Source organism: Schistocerca americana, chromosome 4 (assembly GCF_021461395.2).
Source record: "Schistocerca americana isolate TAMUIC-IGC-003095 chromosome 4, iqSchAmer2.1, whole genome shotgun sequence".
In the NCBI taxonomy this organism is placed as follows: domain Eukaryota; kingdom Metazoa; phylum Arthropoda; class Insecta; order Orthoptera; family Acrididae; genus Schistocerca; species Schistocerca americana.
The window spans coordinates 563,052,493-563,075,217 of NC_060122.1; the positions used below are offsets into that span (position 1 = coordinate 563,052,493).

The following is a 22,725-nucleotide window of genomic DNA, read 5'->3' on the forward strand; positions in this document are numbered from 1 at the left end:
ACTGTCGTAGTACTGTTTATTGCTTAATCAATGTGCAATTGTAAACCCGGTATTAAAATTTACTTGATTTTTTGTAGATTTTGAAACCTCCTAAGCTACGGACCCCTCTGAAGGAGCTGCAGTTTACATCATCTCAAGAAGTTAAATGTGATGCAACAGCGAGGCCATCACGAAGAGTCAGCTTTGGGCACTTTCATGTCAGGTATTTAAGGGTAACTAAGCTCTCTTTTGTGACAGAGCAAGAGTTTCATTTCAATACTTGATTAAGCAAAACTAAATTCAACCTTTTACACAAGTGTACATGTAGGAAAAAACGAAGTTTGTAAAAAATATTTGTGCATCTTGTTTCATATGACTTCCTTGTTTGTAAATTTCACGTGTGTGTGTGTGTGTGTGTGTGTGTGTGTGTGTGTGTGTGTGTGTGAGCGAGGGCGCGCGTGTGTGCGCTTAACCTACAGTCACATGTGAGACTTGTGGTCCGGTATTCGGGCCAAATGTGATTCTCATGAGCCTGGTCCACAGTACGTTGGTTGGACGAAGTGTGAACTTCATGAGTCTGGCCCACAGTATGTCAGTAGGGCAAAATATAAACTACATGGGCTTGGGCCATGGTACAACAGTCACAACTTGTGATGTGCCCCACATGCAGCACAGGCTAGGCTCCTGATAAGATTCTTATTATCTTTTTGTGTCAAACTCAGTTACATGTTATTCTTACTAATGTTAAAATATGTCATTAAATGTTACAAATATATCCCCATGAAATGTTATCAAAACATAGATTTTGTAATGAACACAGTTAGCATAATCTCCCATTGATAGTGAAAGAAGTGACAGATCTCCTGTACAACAAAAACTCACGTGCTAAGTTGTTGAGGATGATATTGCTGATGAAGATCAACTACTGGAGCCCTGGATTTGGAAAGCAATACAAAATATTCCAGAAATCTGGAATTACACAATGTCTCATGGGTTATAGGAGGCAACCTTATTCCAAGTAGGAGTAAATAAAAGAGAAGTAGGTAGCTGTAGTACAATAGTTTATAACATTTGCTGGGTGAATATTGTAGCCCAAGATTGGTTTAGTACACAGAACAAATACAAACAAGTCCACGCAGACTACGACAGATCAACAACAGTTGGTTTCCTGTAGATTGTAATGAAATTAAAAGATATTTTGTGTTGTCCCATAATAATGAGAGAGGTATGGGAGGGGGGGCAAGAATTGAGCTAAACTGGTCAAAGAGGGCTGTTATATAAAAGCCATATTTAGAAAAACAGTGTTGCTGAAAATATGTTTACACTTTGCACATAATGATCTGATGCGAATACAGACAAATTAAGCAAAATAAGACCCATGACCAAGTAAAAGTGTATACCATGAAACAGGACATTACTATTGATGATCCACTTATGAAATTTAAGGGACACACATCTTACAAACTTTTCAATCCATCAAAAAGGGCACTATTCAGTATTAAATTTTATAAATTATTAGAGTCAGATTCAAGTTATTGCTACGGCTTTAAAATATGTACAGACTATGATACGATAAATTGTGATTATAGCAACTCTGAAAGTGTTGTCAAAGAGCTATCACAGTTGATGTTACACACAGGATGCATTTTATACCTAGATAATTGGTATTCCTCACCAAATCTGTTTGTGACTGTTAAGCAATTATAAAACAAATGTCATTGGCACAATACATGCGAATAGAAAAAATATGCTGAAAGATTTCTGTGAAGTACATTTAAAGTGGGAGGAATACAGAATGAGGTGTTGCGATTGAATACTTTCTGTACAATGGAAAGATAAGTGAGATGTTCATATTATGGTGGCAAAATGTTTGTAGTTTTGCTGCAGTAGTTCTTGCAAGGGACATGCCTTGGTACATAAGTACTTTATGAATTGCTGGTAATGAGAGCACATTTCATTGTTGATTGTCACCAAATGTTTTCATCAGTTCAGCCTGGAATTATTCCAACTATGGAGCTCCTCTTGGTTGTACTCAAACCACTGTTGGACTTCGCCATCAAGGAAACGTATCATTTGCTAGACATATCAAGCCATCCCACTTGTAATATTGGTGTGTCCTTCCAGTGTGTGGAAAACATTGATGTAGGCTAGATTAGCAGCTTACTTAATGCTCTGTTTGAATCCAGCTGTCTCTTAAATATACAGACCTTAGGAGCTACATACTGCTTGTATTCCAGTTTCTGTGTAGGTGACGGCTTTACACTGCCTAATTAGAACTACTGTGCTGTAGATGTCTTGAAGTACCCAGTATCTCCATCAACCAATGTTATGTCATAATTACAATCAGGTCCATATCTGAAAATAGATTCATCATTGAAGTACAACACTTAGCACTGAAAATGCTATATTAGATTAGATTAGATTAGATTTACTTTCATTCCAATCGATCCGTAGTGAGGAGGTCCTCCAGGATGTGGAACATGTCAGAAAAACAACAATACATGACAAATATTTACAACTAAAACAAATAAGCTAATGTACCATTCCACAGGTCCCAAGTGGAATGATCGTCGTTTTTTAATGAACACTATATGAAAGAGTCATTTTACAAATACTAATGCACTGAATTTAAAATAAAAAGGTTTTTGTTTATTTATAAGGTAATAAACATGTAATACAACTACTATAATCCTTATTTACAATGAACACATTACTGCACTGAAATGGTGCAGAAGTTAGATTGTACTTACACACACACACACACACACACACACACACACACACACACACACACACATTTTCAATGAACACATTACTGCACTGAAATTGTGCAGAAGTTATATTGCACACACACACAAATCAGTTGGTTCTGCTGAGAAATTCATCAATGGAGTAGAAGGAGTTGGTCACCAATAAATCCTTTAGGCTTCTGTTAAACTGAATTTCATTGGTTGTTAAGCTTTTTATGGCTGCTGGCAAGTTATTGAAAATGTATGTTCCTGAATAATGCACACTTTCTGTACAAGAGTAAGTGACTTTAAATCCTTGTGAAGATTATTCTTATTTCTAGTATTGATTCCATGAATTGAGCTGTTGGTTTGAAATAGTGATATATTTTTAATGACAAATTTCATTAACGAATAAATGTATTGGGAAGCAATAGTTAGTATCCCTAGTTCCCTAAACAGGCTTCTGCAGGATGTTCTTGAGTTCACACCACATATAACTCTTACTGCACGTTTTTGTGCCCGGAAAACTTTAGCGTGGCTTGATGAATTACCCCAAAAAATAATCCCATATGACATTATGGAATAAAAGTAAGCATAGTATGCCAGCTTTTCCATCTTTATATCCCTTATGTCTGACAAAATTCGCATTGCAAACAGAGATTTGTTAAGACGCTTCAGCAGTTCTTATATTATGGATACTAACTAGAGAAAGAACTGATCTCCCTCCTAGAGTGAAGTACTGCTATTTGTGCAAACATTGAATAATATTTTAAATCTGAAAGTCTGTTTGTTACCTTTTCACAACTAAACCACTAAACCAATTTTTATGAAATTTAGTATTGAACCCTGATTAAGAACATAGGATACTTCAGAAAGCAAAAGGAAAAGAAAATTGACCCCTAAGTGGGTGAAGTAGGAAATGGAACATCATTTATTTATTTTTACATCAGTGAACATAGCAATGATGAAAAATTATTAAATTTGTTGCATAGTGTACATGTTGTATAATTAACATATAGCTATTTCAGTAGCAAAATGCACAGATGCGCACTCCTGTCCATTCCTCTTCACACGCACTGCTACGCAGTGACATTGCGTGTGCCACGTCATCATGCAAACAGGCAGACACATGAGGGAAACTGACATTATTACAAGTACAGTACCTTATTTACTCACTGTGTTAGCAAAACTATTGTTTTGTGTGAGTTCAGCCACAGGTAACTCTAAGCAACAAATATTTACTGGTGATCAACAAATATTTACTGGTGATAGGATTTGAACCATTGAACCACAGCATGCCAGCCAGTAATGCTCACAGCTCTGCTACGTCACGTGCATTACAGCTCGTGGCAGTATTTACATCTAATGTGCTGAATAGGAGCTTTCTTTAAATTTGGATGGATGCAAGATAATGTGCTTATAACAAAGAAAAAGAACCTGATCATATTGTGTTACAAGAGTAATAGTAAACTTCTGGAGCTTATCAGTTTGTTTAAATTTCAAAGGATACCGCTATTTACCAATATGGAATGGGAATAATACTTGAAATAAGTTGTAGAGTAATATTGAGGGCAAACTATTGAAAACAATTTGTTTCAAAAGGGACTGACAGCCATGAATGTCATTGCAAAAAGAAAAAGTTGTGCTATTGCTGTTACATCAGAAAATGAAAAATTATCTCTGTGATTATCTAATACAGATATATGTAGCATACAAACAAAATGTAATTTTTTTTTAAATGAAAGAAAGTATAAAATATTTTTGTGTATGTGTCAAAGAAAATATTAAGTGTGCATTGTATTTCCTTGCTTTTCCAAATCCACTCTCAATTATTAATTGTTGTTGTTGTGGTCATTGTGGTCTTCAGTTCAGACTGGTTTTATGGAGCTCTCCATGCATGCAAGCCTCTTCACCTCTGAGTAACTACTGCAACCTACATCCTTATCAATATGCTTTGTGTATTAAACTGTTGGTCTCCCTCTATGATATTTACCCTCACACTTCCCTCAAATACTAAATTGCTGATCCGTTGATGCCTCAGAACGTGTCCTACCAACCGATTCCTTCTTCTAGTCAAGTTGTGCCATAAGTTCCTCTTCTCCCCAATTCTGTTCGGTACCTCCTCGTTAGTTAAGTAATCTACTTGTCTAATCTTCAGCATTCTTCTGCAGCACCACATTTCAAAAGCTTCTATTCTCTTCTTGTCTAAGTTGTTTATCATCCGTTTCACTTCCATATGCGGCTACACCCACACAAAGACTTTCTGCAAAGACGTCCTCACACTTAAAGCTATACTCGATGTTAACAAATTTCTTATTTCTCTTCTTCAGAAATGCTTTCGTTGCCATTGCCAATCTACATTATATGTCAACCGTCATCAGTTATTTTGCAACCCAAATAGCAAAACTCATGTATTACTTTGTCTCATTTCCTAATCTAATTCTCTCAGCATTACATGATTTAATTCGATTACATTCCATTATCCTTGTTTTGCTTTTGTTGATGTTCATCTTATATCCTCCTTTCAAGACACTATCCGTTCCATTCAACTGTCCTTCCAAGTCCTTTGCTGTCTCTGACAGAATTACAATGTCACTGGCAAACATCACAGTTTCTATTTCTTCTCCCTGGACTTTAATTAACATCACAGTTTCTATTTCTTCTCCCTGGACTTCAATTCCTACACCTAATCTTTCCTTTACTGCTTGCTTAGCATACAGATTGAATAACTTCGGGGATAGGCTACAACTGTGTCTCACTCCCTTCTCAAGCATTGCTTTCCTTTTGTGCCCCTCAACTCTTATAACTGCTGTCTGGTTGCTGTACAAGTTGTAAATAGCCTTTTGCTCCCTGTATTTTACCCCTTCCACCTTCAGAATTTGCAGGAGTGTATTCCAGTCAACATTGTCAAAAGCTTTCTCTAAGTCTACAAATGCTATAAATGAAGGTTTGCCTTTCCTTAACCTATCTTCTAAGATGAGTTGTAGGCTCAATATTGCCTCGTGTGTTCCTACATGTTTACAGAATCCTAACTGATCATCACCGAGGTCAGCTTCCAACAGTTTTTCCATTCGTCTTTAAGGAATTCGTGTTAGTGTTTTGCACAGTGACTTATTAAACTGATAGTTCCGTAATTTTCACACCTGTCAGCACTTGCTTTCTTTGGAATTGGAATTATTATATTCCTCTTGAAATCTGAGGCTGTTTCGCCTCTCTCATACATCCTGCTCACCAGATGGAAGAGTTTTGTCATGGCTGGCTCTCCCAAGGCTATCAGTAGTTCCAACAGAACGTTCTATACTCCTGGGGCCTCGTTTTGCCTTATGTATCAGTGCTGTGTCAAATTCTTTAAACATTATCATACCTCCCATTTCATCTTCATCTACATCCTCTTCCATTTCCATAATATTGCCCTTAAGTATATCGCCCTTGTACAGACCCTATATATACTCCTTCCACCTTTTTGCCTTCCCTTCTTTACTTATAACTTGTTTTCCAGCTGAGCTCGTTATATTCATACATGCAATTCTCTTTTCTCCAAAGGTCTCTTTAATTGTCCTGTAGGCAGCATCTATCTTACCCCTAGTGATATATGCTCCTACATCCTTACATTTGTCCTGTACCATTCGTACTTAGCTATTTTGCACTTCCTGTTGATCTCACTTTTCAGACGTTTGTATTCCTTTTTGCCTGCTTTGTTTACTGCATATTTATATTTTCTTCTTTCATCAGTTAAATTATATATCTCTTGTGTTACCCAAGGATTTCTGCTAGCCTTCTTCTTCTTACCTATTTGATTCTCTTCTTAAAACAAACTGATCATTTATTGATCCTCAAGCAGGCACACCTATGCATAAATTGTGCCAACCACAAATAACACTGCCTTGAAGTGTTGCATTGTTGTTTTACAATTGTAAGCCCATACCTATTCCTTCATCATTTCTTCAGCTAACATAGTGATAAGTTGTGTCGTTATACATCAACGGAGCAGCAGTATATAATAGATAATGAGCTAGGTGAGAAAAAAATTATGATCCGTGCAAGAAAATGACCCAGATTCCGAGCTAGCAGCACAATCTTGCAGTGAGACAGTCTCACAGATGACTGTCGTGTACAAGATAATTAGTAATCAAATAAGTTTTTAGCAGGGATCTAATGGAACTATGCTGTCGAATGTTCTGGGGGAGTTATTACTAGGGGTAACGCTTGTGTGTAGCAACAGAGTGATACAATGAAAGTTTATTTTATTATTTTATTTAACAGTGATTTACCTCACATAATATAAGTTTATTTTATCATTGTTTAATTAAACTATGATTAAACTGTGATTTTGCTCATACATGTTTATCTTCGTAACATAAAGACAGCTGTTCTTTAGATGTATATGAAGTACACTGTATGTCCACTTGTGTTATGAAAATAGCAAGCCCGCTTGAGGGTTATCATACATTCAATTTTTTTAACTTCCTATTTATTTAGTAAAGTGGTCCACAGCTCGTGGTCTTGCGGTAGCGTTCTCGCTTCCTGCACCCGAGGTCCCAGGTTCGATTCCCGGTGGGGTCAGGGATTCTTCCTGCTTCGTGATGACTGGGTGTTGTGTCGTCTTCATCATCATCATTCATCCCCATTACGGTCGGAGGAAGGCAATGGCAAACCACCTCCACTAGGACCTTGCCTAGTACAGTGGTGCAGGTCTCCCGCATTGTCCCCTACGCTCCTCGGAGTATGGGACATCATCGTCATCATCATTTAGTAAAGTATGGACATAATTTTTTCCTTTCTTTACACTTATGATGATAGATTGGTTATGTGGGATTTTCATATCTATCCATTCTTACTTTCTTTGGGGACTTGTTAATAACATTGTTTTCAAAATCTGATGGTGCTTCACCACTCATATAAATTTATTTTGTAAACCTGTATATATCATGAGTATCCTTTTTGTTTGGTGCCCTTATGAGTCCCACTGGTATTTCATGGCTACTTGGGCATTTATTCCTTCAGATTTCAGGCAAATGATTCCAAAATTCAGAATAAGTACTTATTTTCCCATTCAGTTTAGTGCCATGACTTTATTTTCAACTAGCCAAACTTCTTCTGAGCAACTTTAATGTTTTGCTAAGCATTAAATTTTTCTCACTTTCTTTTATGCATTCGTTATCCACTTACTTTGTTCGTATCTTATCCCTGGTTTCCCCTCCCCTCCCCTACCCTCCCCTCCCCTCCCCTACCCTCCCCTCCCCCAAGTGATTGTTAAGTACATTAACTGAGTTCTCCATTAGTGTGACAAAACATGACAGTAATATAAAAAACAAACACATTCTTTATATTCTGTAACATTTATTGATTGACAAATCGGTGTTTTACTTTTTATGTCAGTTAGTTGCCAACTGAATTTTGCAACTAACGTAAAATAATGTATGACTTCAAGAGATATAAGTGGTACAGATAAACATTACTTTCAAAGGAAAGTATAAAATTAGAAAATAACAAAGGAAATCATTACATTTTAAAGTGGACAGTGAAGTTTAATTTACTGTTATAATGTACAATTTACATGACTGAAACTTAATTAACACAGAGGAGAAAGAAAGTTGTGTATTGATATCAAGTACTTGTAGTAGTGACATCTGTCTGCTTTTCGTAAAAGTGTATAGGTTGTTACAATGTAGGTAATATGGATGGTTTTCTGATAACAAATGTTTGCTAGAAGTTGGATCAGTCTTTCTTAGTTGTCAGCTTCTCGCGTGTTCGGACAATCTAATTGCAACACTTCTGCCGCAACACATTAGTTTTTGTAGATCATTTCACACACGTATATAATCATGTAGCATGGGCAAAATGCAGTATTGTTCATTGTTTTATTTTTTCAGCTTGTGTTCAGATTTCTTCTTACTGTTTCGCAGTAATGTATCCCAAGGTTTCATTTATTCCTTGTGCAAAAAGGCAAATGTCTATGTGGTATTACCAAACCAATCATTGTGTCCCTGTCAGTCTTTAACCTATACATTTTAGTTAACGCCGAATGTCAACTGTGGTTATGTTACTGAGAGTCCCACTTTGGTTGTTCTAGGATACCATTACATAAAAATGGCATGTATCTGTTTGAATGTAGCTACCAGCTGTTTTGAGTGCTTGTTCTGATTGAGTCGTCTGTTGTTCTGCACTGAATTTAGCTATTATATCAAAATGATTCTTGTTTGTATTACACCTTTATGCTGTTGATCTAACCTCATTTGTTACAGAAAATTTGGGTACGAAAATGGTGCGGTCTGTGACTCAATATATTCCTTTGACTCTAGTAAATCAGAGTCTTCCATGCAAGCAAACAACAGGTATTACCCAACGTACAAAATTTTATATTTTTATATCAGTGCATGTTTTCTTTTTTTTGCTGTACCAATGTTTTTCACTGTTTACAAGTTGCATTGGATTTTTGTTTCAGTATTGCTGAAAATGGTGTGTCAGCATCCAGTAGCAGCCACCACTGTAAAAATAAATCACCAGAAAATACAGACTGCAAGAAAGATTCCCACATGACGAAAATTCTTTGTCAAGATAATACTAAACATAAAGATGCTGAGATAGTGGATAAGATCATCGATACTGACATTGGTGTCTGCTCTCTGAAGAAGGTGGCAGTAAAACAAATACTAGATGATTCCCCAGGATTCAGTGCAATAGACAGGTTATCTCGTAGGCACAGCTCAGATTCTTCTAATTCCAAAAGTTATGTTGTAAGAACAGAGCATAAAGATAATGATTATTTTGAGAGAGAGAGCTTCGTAGGACAGAACTCTGTTGTTTTAGGTGAGATGCAAAGATTGCATGAGCAAGGTGACATGAAACAGTCGCAGTGTATTGCTAAGCATGGCAGAGAACAGCGTGAAGAAGAAAGTCAGGCTGAAGCACATAACTGTGAACAACATTTGTATTCTGCTACTGTTGCAGATATGGAACTGGCTGATAGTTATAGTTACGGGCACATTGAGTGTAAGGAAATGTCATTGCTGCATACAAAACGGAAAAAAAGTATCAATACCACTGCAAAGTCTTTCCGATTTGCTGCAGAAAGTGACATGGAGCTAACTAAAGTAATTGACACTTTTTGTTGCAGAGAGGTATTAAGCACGACTGAAGAGAAAAGTATTGCACTGAATAATGCAGAGGCTAAAAATAATTTTATGGCCAGTGGTGATGGTGAAATTACCAAGAATTCTAAGGATTATAGCTCTATGAAAAATGTAAGTCAGCAACTTAATGCAACAAAACGATTTTCTACAAATAACGGCATGGATATTACAGAGGGATGTGGAATAATTGATTGCATTTCAGACAGTGATGTACCTAATGATGACACAGCTGGTGTTGTTAATTCAGATGTCCTCTCACTTTCAAGACTTTCTATGGATAAAGAAGATAGTGCCAGAAATGAGGAAAAAACAAGCAAGTATTTAGCAAAATACTCTAATCCATCTGAATTCTCTGAAAAGTTATTCATAAATGAAAGTATGGAGCAAACTCTAGCTGTGGGATGCGTGTTGAACGAGAGTAGCATGGATTACAGAAAAGCTGTTAAAGGTTTTCAGATGAATGAAAATGTGAGTTGTTCAGAATATTCTTATGATAATATCTTCCCCATCATTGGTGAAAAATGCTGTAATGTAACAGCAGCAGTGACTCCTGCTAATAAAGATAAATTACCTGATACTTTAGAAAAGCACACAAAAACCAAGCCAAATGGCACAAATAATTTTAATGCTTCTAAAACCATAATAATGTGTGTTGATATGGAGTCAACCCAAGATATCTGTCAAAATGACCAGGATGACAGCTTTATGCAATTTACTAGAGTAGTAGAAGCAAATATCCAAGACAGTTCCATGCAAGACCATCAAGTGCCTTTGGAAAAAAAACATTGTAATCATACAAAACACGCCAATACTGAAAAAAAGAATGTGACATGTGTGGAAAAATCAACACTGAAATGTGATATACACCATACACATACAGGGAGCCCATTGTGTGATAACAGAAGTGTACGTAAAGTAGTTGCAACAGAGAGACAAACAGATATTTGTGTAACTGCCACATCAAGCAGTAAAGTCTCTCCCTGTAAAGATCAAAAGAATGAGAGTGCATGTTCTCATATCTTAGATACAAAGCCAAACCATTCTGTAAATGAGGCAGTTAAATTTCTCTCTTCTCATACTGAATGCAATATCCAAACAGATGTTTTCACAGATACATCTGCTCCTGTGTTGCCTGAGAAAACTACCCATGAGAGATCCTGTAAACAAAGATTCTATGAAGGGGCTGACAATACTAGTATTAAACAAGCAGAACATTATGGAGACAGGAGTGTCAAGTGTCAGACTGCAGCCAAAAATATGAAGATACATACAGTATCGTCAATGTCACCAGAATTTAAAACTGAAGCAATACAACAAGGAAACAAGACTGGTGATGTGGGAAATAGTGTGTGTAGAGTGCCAAGTAACTCTTCCATCACTCAAGATGCTATAGAATTTTGTGTCATGCCCATCTCTGACACAAAAAATATCCCCAACAGAAGAGAGAGTGCAAACAAAATATTATCAAAATATTCAGAACACCAACCATACTGCAGTGACGGGAGTGATGTACGCTATTCGCCCTCTCTGGCTGTAGAAGACTGTTTAGTTACAGGTAAACTTATAATTTCATAAATCTCAAATAAACTCACAACTTAATGGTAGGTCATTCCACATCAAGTGGTTGAGAGGTTTCCGCGTGTCCATCACGTATTTTGATGAAATTTTCTTTGAAGATTTGTGCAAGTTCCCTATGAACATTGATAAAGTTTCACGATCACCAATTCGTTATTTCCAGAGATATAGTCATTTGTTTGATCCCATAACATAGTTTTCAGCGGTGTATCATTGAGTTGTTCGCAGTTTTGAGGCATAATATATTTTCTGTGAAGAAACAAAACTAGGCCATTGTGCACAACTTTTTGTGTATTAGAAATGATTTCATGATCAATTTTCATATAGATAATTTGAGAGAGGCAGCTAAAAGAACTGACACTTGGAAAAAAAGTGTGAAATAAGTGCGTTAACCTGAAACTCTGTGTGTCATAACATACCAATACAAGCTCTTAAGATATAACATTTCATTCTCCTACTGCTTTTCAGTACCATAGTTTACAAATTGAGGAGGAAGTTTATGATTTTTGTAAAAATGCCAAAAATGGTATTTTCATCCCACTTATACAACAAAAGTATTTTCTGCAAGCCCGTTTGAAGCATTTTCATTAGAAAGACCTTTTTCTAAACCTGTTAAGAAAATAGATCCTGTTTAGCAATGCAAGCATTTAAGGCTCTGAAAAATGACAAGGAGAAGATGAAGTGAAAACATGCCCATATTCTTCTGATACTCAAATTAAATGTGACATTTTTATTATACTTTACAGTTGTTTAATACTCCCTGGGGAAGATATTATCCAAAATCCCGGTAAACAGGAAGCAAGCTTGAGTCAGAAGAACTCAAAAAAGTACAAAGAAGGATGACGTCTTTTGTCATGACTCATTGTGATTCATTTCAGCAGTTTTTTCAGGTGTAATAACTACAGAATCAGTCTAGTTATAAATTTCACAATATGAAAGTGCATCACAGGGTACTGGAGGTCATAATGGTAATATTGTTGCAGAGTAACTGCATTCTGTAAATTGCCTTCAAATATTACACCATTGCACCAAGTGTAAATTTTAGTGAAGATCACATCAATCTGCCTGACATTTTTTTGAAAAAAGATTCACTTTAATGAGAATTTTGAATGTGTCCTTTTATTTGCTGATGCTATTGATATGCTAGATCAAGTATTAAGTATAGCATATTTTCTGTTCGTATGGTTTGTGGACTGTTAATAAATTTATATGCATCATAATTTCAGCAGGTGTGCGTTATCAGCTACTAAATTTAACAATAGACTGCTGCTAAAAACCAGTTCATTTCCACATATTACCGGTAGTATTCGACTATCCCAGAATACAATGTAAGTTGCAGGTTGCCTATCTATTGGCTTCCAGGGGAAACAAATTTGATTTTCACTATTTTGCATAGTTATTGACCAAATTTAAAATGCCATCATAATATATTTAGAGATCCAATCTTGTGTTAAACGTTTAACACAATAAGACAAGTATTACAGTTAGAAACTGTGTGTGTGTGTGTGTGTGTGTGTGTGTGTGTGTCAAGTCAAGGTAACTGACGGCTTGCAAATATGTGGCCTTTGCAGCCAGAAGTTGACAGTGAGAGCACTTATCAACTTCCAACACACTTAATGCATATTTTTTCTTGCTGACACCCCTCACAAAATGGTTAAAGGAAAAAGTAATTTATTGTTTACTACATTTTTGCTGTCCATGCAGTTGAACTTCAGCATCAGCCATGACATTTTAATTCTTTACTTATTTACTACTTATTCTATTCACAACACAGTGTGTAGGCAGCATCCACAGACACCGCTAAATGTTCATGCAAAATTGTGTCCTTATATGATACATATGTCAGGAGATATGAGATGATAAACACTGAGATGCGTGAAAACTTGCTTGTGCTTCAAATGAGAGCAAACTATCCAAATTACGTTCGTCCAGTGTTTAATAATGTGAGTATTTAGCAACTTCCAACAAACTTTAAGCATAATTTAAAATATTTCCTAAATTTTTTATCACTTACATGCTTAATGTCAAATACTTAACTTGCTGTAAAATAATCAGACATTTGAATCTGTTTTATACATGAGAGTTTGATTCTTTGAAGAATTGGGGGGTTTTCTAGTGACTTCTGTTCTAAAAACAAATTGTAATAGCAAATTATCTATTATCATCATCATCATCTTAATGTCAGCTGCAGCAAAGCATATTAGTTTCTGTTAAGGGGAAGTTGTTCTCTTATCAAACCACATTTACATATTTCACTTCATACAATGAGAGAATAAACAAATATGAGAACATTATATCTCCACACTTTCTCTACCTCATCATTGTCCTCACTTGCACCGACCCCACACCTTCCCCAAACCAGCTTGCCCCATCTCTGTCTCGTTTCTACCCTGTCTCATCTCCACCCTGTCTCTGTCCCATTCCCTTTCCCACCCTGTCTCTGTCTCATTCCCTTCTCCTCCCCATTGTCTCTCCACCCTCACCACCACACCCGTCAGTTACTGTCTCCCCCATCTTGACTTCTCATTCCCCGGTCTCTTCCATGTCTGTTATATCCATGAATATAAAAGTCTATTTATTTCTTTACAGTAAAACCTCTTTTTAATGAATCTCTGGGGACCCGAATATTTTGTCCTTAAATGGGGGTTTTGCCTAGGTACATGAAAGAAATGTCACAGAATCATAATTCAACAATGTTTAGTTGTTATAAAAGCTTTTTAATTACACAACACACACACACACACACACACACACACACCAGTGGTGGGTACATATGGGGGGCTTGGGGCACGCATCTCCACCTTGCGTGGCCACCCACATTGCCACCTGCGCCGCCCTCACCAGTCAGCCCGCACACTATTTGTTCATTTCTTTCGTCAGTCGACTCGACTAAATCGTATCATCGAGTAGCTGTACTTTCCTATGTAGCACACATGTCCACATCATCGTATTTTATACGTTTCTGTCTGGCACATAGATAGCTAACACGTTCCTACAAGAAAAGTCGTGGCCATTCTGGTGATCTCTATACGTTATGAAGGAGGATCAATGTAATGGCTTAGCTCTGTTGAACACTCACCCTGACATTGATTGTCCTATTGACGATGCAATTAACCAATTTGCTAGGAAGAATAGATGCATAGAATTCATTATTTATGGAAGAGAACCACAGTTGTAACTTTTTTATATCATAAGATGGGATTGTCTTGTATATGTGTAAAATAAGTTTAAATAAAACTTAAACTTACACATTTTTATTTCATTGAATTATTTCTAAAAATGAGCAAGACTTGTTTGTTTGGTTCTTCCTGCATGTTGTAGTGACAGAAGTTGTCATTCCAATTGGCTGAGGTTTGTCAGAGTTGACTTGTCTAAATTAAAAGAGGAATATTAATATAATAGAGGGAAACATTCCACATGGGAAAAATATATTTAAAAACAAAGATGATGTGACTTACCAAACGAAAGCGCTGGCAGGTCGATAGACACACAAACAAACACAAACATACACACAAAATTCAAGCTTTCACAACAAACTGTTGCCTCATCAGGAAAACCCACATCCTTTCGTCTTTCCCTCTCCTTCCCTCTTTCCTGATGAGGCAACAGTTTGTTGCGAAAGCTTGAATTTTGTGTGTATGTTTGTGTTTGTTTGTGTGTCTATCGACCTGCCAGCGCTTTCGTTTGGTAAGTCACATCATCTTTGTTTTCAAAAGAGGAATAGTAGTTCCTGACAGAATCAATTCCTTGCACAGCAGCTGCAGAACTTTGTGCAACTATCTCCTCATCTTCTTCATCATTTTAATCACCACCTCCTATTTAGCAATGTTCCTTCACCAGCATTTCACACTTTTCACTTATATTGATTTGGAGGTCAGAACACAATCTTCTCACGAAACAAAATCCTAGAATGTCACATGTTTTGGAACATCTGTGATTATACTCATTTCGCCTTCTGGAACAAAATCATCTTCAACAGCAACTGATGTATCACAACCAGACTTTGTTAAATAACTTACCATAACATGTTGTTTTGCACAATTCCAACCAACAACAAACATATGCATAGTCTGCATAATGTTGAGTCTCTCATCAAGTCCTTTCTCTCAAGGAAAGTAACTGGGTTCTGGCCAAATGGTACTTTGTGTTTGTCTGTAACAGAGTGTATTATGCCCAGGTCCAGAGGCTGCAGGTGATGTAGGGAACACAATATTTACATTCCTCAGAAATGGTGTTTTCTTGTCATGTATAGGGCTTTGGTCAATAATGAGCATCATTTTCATACGTGATGCACCCATCTTGGCATCTAAATGCCGTAGAAATCTTGTAAAGATTTCCGATGCCATCCAAGCACTGCAGTTATACTCATAAGTACAAGCTAGCATTTTTATAGTTTTAAAACAACTTAGGGATTTAAATTTTCCTATTGTTAGTGGGGGTGAATTCTCACTTCCATCACTATTTACACACAACAATGCAGTCCATGGTATTTCCCCTCTTAACAGAATATGTTTTTGCAGGAAGTAAATTGTAAAAGATACCAGTTTCATCTGTGTGAAAAACGTATCTGGGCTCATAATCCTGTATTAATTGTTTCTTCCAATGGTTTACACTTTCTGTGTCCACAGCTTTACTTTCCCCACCTACATTCTGAAATGAAAGTGTATGATGTTTTTTAAAATGATGCAACCAGCCATTCAGCTACTGAAATTTTCAACACCAATCTTTAGGGTTATTTTGCGAGTCTTCTCTTGCACTGTTTTTCCACTTATAGGAATGCCACCACTTCTCACTCCCTCAGACCATTTTAAAGTCATTGTTTCAACATCACTAAATGTTGACATGTGAATGCCCCTTTTGCATTCAAAGGAACTGCTATCTTCAGCATTTAACGCGCTACCTAATTTTTGAGAGTGCTGCACAATGTATATTGTGTTACATTGTTCTTCTTCACCATGCTGGACGGTTTTCTGTTGTGATTGTCTTTGACATTGCAGATAATAGTCGGCTTTTGCGAGATTGTAAGCTTTCTACATATGCTGGCCATAATTCCACAAAAGCAAAACTGATAAATTCTACTTTAACAAAGGCAACTCTTCATGTCTCGCACTTCTTAACTCAGTGGCTGTGATGTCAGATCACAGGTCAGGGTCATATTGTAGGCGGAAAGGAAATAGATTTCCTGTTCATTCAACAGTTTTCTAATATTGCCACAATGAAATTTGATCCAGATGTATGTCGAACGAAAGAACCAATTACCTTATACTGCCATCACACAATAAAGACTATATGAAAGTGAAAGAAATTGGAATCTCATTTGAACATGTTATGAATTGTGTAAAAAATAGATTTTAATTTGCAGACTGTTTCATGTTTATTCCTTAAAAGCGGATTTTTCTTAAAGTGGGGTTCGTTAAAAGCAAGAAGGAAAAACATTGTTTTTGTGAGTGTTTTACCGGGACTGATGGAAGTACAATCTAAAAGCAGTAATTTTGTTAATTTGGTGATTAACTGCATTTTTTGTTGCAGGTAATGAGCCTCTATGTGCTTCAGAAAGTGGGATGTTGAATAAAAAGAGGGGATCATCCGAAATCGAGGAAACAAGAGGGGTCACAAAATCTCAAAAGAAACAGTGTGTCACTACAGATCACATTAATGATAAACAGTGCTCACAAAATGCCACAGAACATGGTGACTTAGCTGTGGAAACCAAAGCATTCTGTGATAGAGATGCTGTTGTTGCACTTCGTGTTGAGCCTGATGTAGTGAATACTGCCTCATCTGGAAGAAATTCGCCATTACCAGAAAATGAAGCATTAATAATGAATGTTAATTATGGTGATGTTATTGAGAGAAGTAATACTTACGATCAGAATAGAGATACAGAGAAATACACGAGAGACTCAATAAAAACAAGTAACACTGCTGGAACACCATCTAATACATCTGAGTTAAAAGTTCCACACATGTCTGTGTGGAAGGATAAAAATCCACAACACAGTGAGGATTCAGGTTCATGCATAGACGATGATAAAAATAGTGTACTTTCAGCACCTGACAGCAATGACAAAACAGGTGTTACTCTAAGAAGAGGAAGAAGATACGAAAGCAATACAGTTTCTCTTTCATTTATGGACAAAGCCATTAAAAATGGAGATTATTGCATGGAAATGGACAAGAACAAACACAAATCAGTAGTTAAAAGCAATGCTGAACTGAGCAGGGATGTTAATAGTGAAAATAATCTGAGTTGTTCACTTTCTGACTCAAAACAGCAAGAAAAAACAGCTTCACTTTCCCAATCAAGATACGATGACAGTCACACATCAGTTAAGGAAGGTAAGTCTGAATTTGTTTGAGAAACAAATTTTCCAAAAATTAACTTACGAATGACTATGGAAGTTTTTAGAAACTGCCTAATTGTTTTAATCTACCTTCATGATCTTATATTTAACTGAACTTAAAGTTGTATGCAACAGTACATTAACTGACAACTTAATGTGTACTCCGCAGTATGTTTCCTATAGAAAAGATATCCAGGATCACTCTCAGGGCACACACAGCTCTTTACTAGGACTTGACTATGACAGCAGATAGCTTCTTTCCTATTTGTTGACAGAAAGAAAGCATACACGACTAGCTGTGTGGTCCACAATATGTGCTAACTTGTGATTGGAGACTCCTCAAGAAAGAACAGATTTTCAGCATTTCTGTAAGCAGCTGCATCTTCATTATGGTTAAAGACTGCTCATCCATATCTCGCTACTAATTTTGGAGACTTTCTAAAAGCTTAGGAAGGCTTACATACACTAGTAAAGCATATCCAATTCCTGCACTATCGACTTGAAGGGGGATTCTGGCGTAATGTATAACTACAGCTCAGAAAAAGTGGACATTCCATTTCCAGCCACACCACTTGCTCTTCCTACTTTATATGTAAATCATTTGAAATTGTGTGCATGACTTTTCCCTAAGTATGATTCATACAGTTCTGTTTCATCGCCAGTTACAGTGATAGGTATTGATGTTAACTTACTGGAATGAAACTTTCATACATACATTGACTGTACTGTAAATTTTTCTGACATTGCAATTCTCATTTGTGATCCGAGTGATGGATCCCAGTCAAATCCCAAGAGTGTACCAAATTTGTTGACAGTTGTGAAATGTATCCCTTTAAACCGTTACTTGTACAGAATCTTAGTGTTCTTCAGTAATAGCTGTTGCTGTGCCTGCGGGCATACATCCCTCTTTAAATGACCTTCTTTCTACATTTCTGCAAGTTGTTATAAAATGGATGGCAGATTATACCTATTGTTGTACCGCATATTAAGATGTCTGTTTGTATGCTTTTATTTGAACTGACTGTTGTTAAATGGGGGCTCCTCCAGGGGGCTTGCAACTCTACTGTGAACATATTCATTATGAGCAAAGAGCCATTATGGTACTATGGTACTTCATATTTTATACTGCAGGTCTGATGTGTGACTGGGCAGTATACAGTCCCCTGTGTCACCATGGTTAGAAAATTTTTAACAAGAAAATTTGCCAAACAAGCATGCAGATTGGAAAGTTATTTAATTTTATTTTCACTACCAGTTTCGGCAATTCAATAGGCCATCTTCAGACACCGTATGCACCTCTCAATAATTATCTATATTGGCATACTGGGGCCACCTGTTTCTGAACATCGTGAATTCTCAATTGCTTCCTTCAAAGACTTGACTGCAAGAGTAGATATCCAGAAACAGATAGCCCCAGTATCCCAATATCTATAATTTTTGAGAGGTGCATACAGGGCCTGATGATAGCACATGGAATTGCCAAAACTGGTAGTGAAAATAAAATTAAATGACTTCACAATCTGCACAGTGTTTGGCAAATTTCTTTGTTATGTTTGCCAGTCGCTGTTTCAAGTCCACAAAGAATCAACAGAGATGGTTAGAAAAAGCTGGTGGTAACTCCTACCTGTCATAAGAGGCATTTACATGGAGCCCCAAGACTGTAATTTGGTTTCTTGTTTTAAGTTCCAAAGACATTAAAATTTGTTAGTTTGTCGTTCAAGATGCTGCTCAAGGATGTACAAAGTGTTTGTTGTAGCATTATTTCAGATCACTGTGACATGATATGGTATCCGTACGTGTGTTTACTTGAAAATTGATTGACCCTTTGTTGACTCAAATATCACTAAAATATATTACTTCAGTGTTGTCTCAGCTGCACTGTATAAAAATTGACTAAATTCTGTTATTCTGCGTAGCCACAAAAATGATTTCAACATCGTTAATCAGTGGAACAGAATGATGCTCTGATAAACCTTATGCAACCTAAAGGCCCGGCTCATTCATTTCATTGGCTCAAATGACAGAATGATTGTTGGATACTAGAACAATACCTCATATCCACAATCTCTATTATCATCTCGCCAACAGTATCAATTTCCAGAATATGAACTGCAGAAAGTGGCTCAAAGATTACAAAAAAATGTAAGCTGCAATGTTGAAACAGGGTGTATACAACCCGGGAGATCCGGGAAAAAATGCGAAAATTTTTTCATCCAGGAGAAAACCTGGAAAAACCCGGGAATTTTTTAGAATTCCGGGAATTTCTCATTGTTTTTGTTTTCAGTTAAATTTTTGTAATTTTGACTGGTAAGAAACCATAAGGATATTACTGTATCGTGCTACTGCAGAATAATACTGCAGCAATAAAACATGAACAAGAGAAAAAACGAAAATAAAACTTAAACTGCAAAGGAAATGCGTCATATACAGCAACAAAACACAGTGCTCATACAAGCGTCTGCCAACAGCAAAATGTGTCAAAGACATTGGGAAGACTATGCAATACTTCGTAACAACAAATTGCCTCCGATGAGATCCCTGTCAGTTTTTGAACATTTTTGAACACATTCTGAGGTGATTTCTGAATGAATCATAAGTTGATTTGTTGAATGCGTGCATAGTGTACATGATGTCTCCGTCGGGGGAATCCTCATCGGATGTAGAAACAAACTTACCTACAGACAGAAGGGGCTATACGAGCTGAGCAGAGTAAGGCCGAACGGATGAATGTCAATTGCTGTCTGATTGCGTGGTTGACTGGGTTTGCGAAGATGAGTGTTGTTATAATTACTAGCAAAATCCATAAATTCAGACTACCGGAGTGGAAATAAACGAATAACAGGTAAGAAATATTACTTATTACCTTCTCAGTGTATCCAAGAAAATGAAATTTTGACAGAAAATTTTTGGCTAGATCGCTATACTAGTAAGAGCCAGTTGTACATTCCCCAGCTAGCAGCCACTTTTAAGGTCTATTCTGCAAGTAGCGCGGAAAACGCATCGTACAAACTTATAACAACGCCTAACCGGAGAATAATCGCGGGATAACTAAACCGGTGATCCTGGCAGTTAGTGAAGTTACCTGGCGAATAAGCTTTGACATTGACGTGAATAGTTACAGAATTAGTGATAACAAGACTTTGTTAGAACGAGAAAGGATAAGAAAAGGGGACATAACACAAATTATGAAAAAATATGATGATTCCAATTTTGTATAAAAATTTCGTACTACTTCTTTTCGATCTCATGCTTGAGAAACTGAAGCGTATGAATGAAGTGTGAAACTATTTCCTAACGTAAAGCTTTTTGCTTGTAGTAGGCCCAATAGGCATTTCATATTGGTACTTTGTGAATTATCTTCTGTCATTAAAAAATGACTGTTTGTGTCAAAACAGTCTCGTTTATTTGGTGTGTGTTACAATTGTTGCAGTATTAGAAAGGCCTATTTCGTTTTATCTAGCAGAAAGTAGCAAAATAGACGTAATCAGATCGAGAAACTACACCAGTCTTGGGTCCTATTTGTATTAACAGCTTTTTCAGTATTAGACAACGACAGTTCGATTTTTCATGTAGCAAAACGTTTGACGAACCTTGATGAGGTAATAGATTCTTTTGCAGAAAGGAAAGCACGCCATGTAAAGCTGTAGCAAGATTAGAGAGAAAAAAATTCTAGGAGGTAAGGATTGAAGATTTGTGTACTGTCTTGCTTGTCTCATTTCTTTACTGGTTTTATGCACCCTATATTTAATTTTATGTCACACAAAGCAGCAAGTTGTTAGCTGATAAGGAATAAAGAGTGCAAATTTTCTAAAGAGTTTAAAAAAAAAAGGGGTGGGGGGGGGGGGGGGGGGGGAGAGGACACGATGTCAAACCGGCCGACTGTAAGCATGACAGGCACCACAGGACATTTTAATTTCTACTGTCCTGAATATAGTTTGATGACATCCATTACAAAATATAAATGTTTCAGTTCCACAGAGCGAAATAGTGACGTGCGGTAGGAGAATGCTGTGTGAAGAGGTGTGGCACTGCACTTTGACACACTTCCGACCAAGTAACATGTCTTACATTTCCTCAAACACATATTTTTTGTGCATCAGATTCTTCAGAAAGATGTGCACTACAAAATGAACATATTTTTGAAAATTTGATTTTTTAAAATTTTTGACGTCCTATCTCAAATGCTCGAGGGAGTGGCAGCGTATTGCACCTGTTTGGAAATATCATAGATCCGGAGCTAATGTGCAGAGCAGTCTGAGTTATAGTGGGGAAGAGGGTAGTCTCCATGTGACCCATGTTTACATTTAGTGATTTTGCATTTCCTCTTCATTTACTGCTCTCGCGTCAAATGAAAACAAAACATATTTCTGTGTCCAGGGGCTATCAAATGAATTAAAATACATTCATATAATTGCGGAAGGACAAAATGTGTTGTTAGTTGTAGATTTTATTTTATTTCCACCTTTCTGACAGTCAAGCATTAATTGCCTAGCAGAACAATGAAGTTATTTTTGTCGGTTTGCTAAAGAAATTTTCTTTTATTAATCTTTTCCGCTCAGGCAGACAAAATACTTGAAACAAAGTGTTTAATTCCACGCACTGTTTGCTACATTTCAAGTGCACGTTTTCAACTTCTAGCACGTGTGGCATATGCCATAATAACGAACCAAACATGAGATAACATAGTACCGATACTCCAAGAAAATTTACATCCCGAAAACTACATTGAAAAGCTTATTATCAGGTCGTGGTCTACTTCACTGGGAATCTGGACATACAAATGTGCACTTTAAATGTGCACATTTTAGTATGGGCCACGAAATTCCAGTGCTCTTGGAGTATCATCTGATGTCTTGTTTCTTTTATGACATAATGTAAGATCTTTTAATGTTTTACATGTACGAGCATACGGGCTCCCTACGACATCGTAGCAGCGCAAGCGCAGTGATGCCTGTCATCTGGCGC

The 22,725-nt window shown here is 36.8% G+C and overlaps 1 protein-coding gene across 3 annotated transcripts in view; it reads left to right on the forward strand.

Annotated features, from left to right (window-relative positions):
• LOC124612921 overlaps positions 1 to 22,725 on the forward strand; it is a 271,212-nt gene that overhangs the window by 71,730 nt on the left and 176,757 nt on the right. For 2 of the 3 annotated variants that reach the window (XM_047141411.1, XM_047141413.1), the window contains exons 3-6: positions 78 to 202; positions 8,954 to 9,043; positions 9,154 to 11,396; positions 16,946 to 17,755. In XM_047141411.1, the coding sequence (XP_046997367.1) occupies positions 78 to 202; positions 8,954 to 9,043; positions 9,154 to 11,396; positions 16,946 to 17,755 (3,268 nt within the window). The remainder of the gene's footprint in view (positions 1 to 77; positions 203 to 8,953; positions 9,044 to 9,153; positions 11,397 to 16,945; positions 17,756 to 22,725) is intronic. The other variant, XM_047141412.1, reaches the window with a different exon arrangement.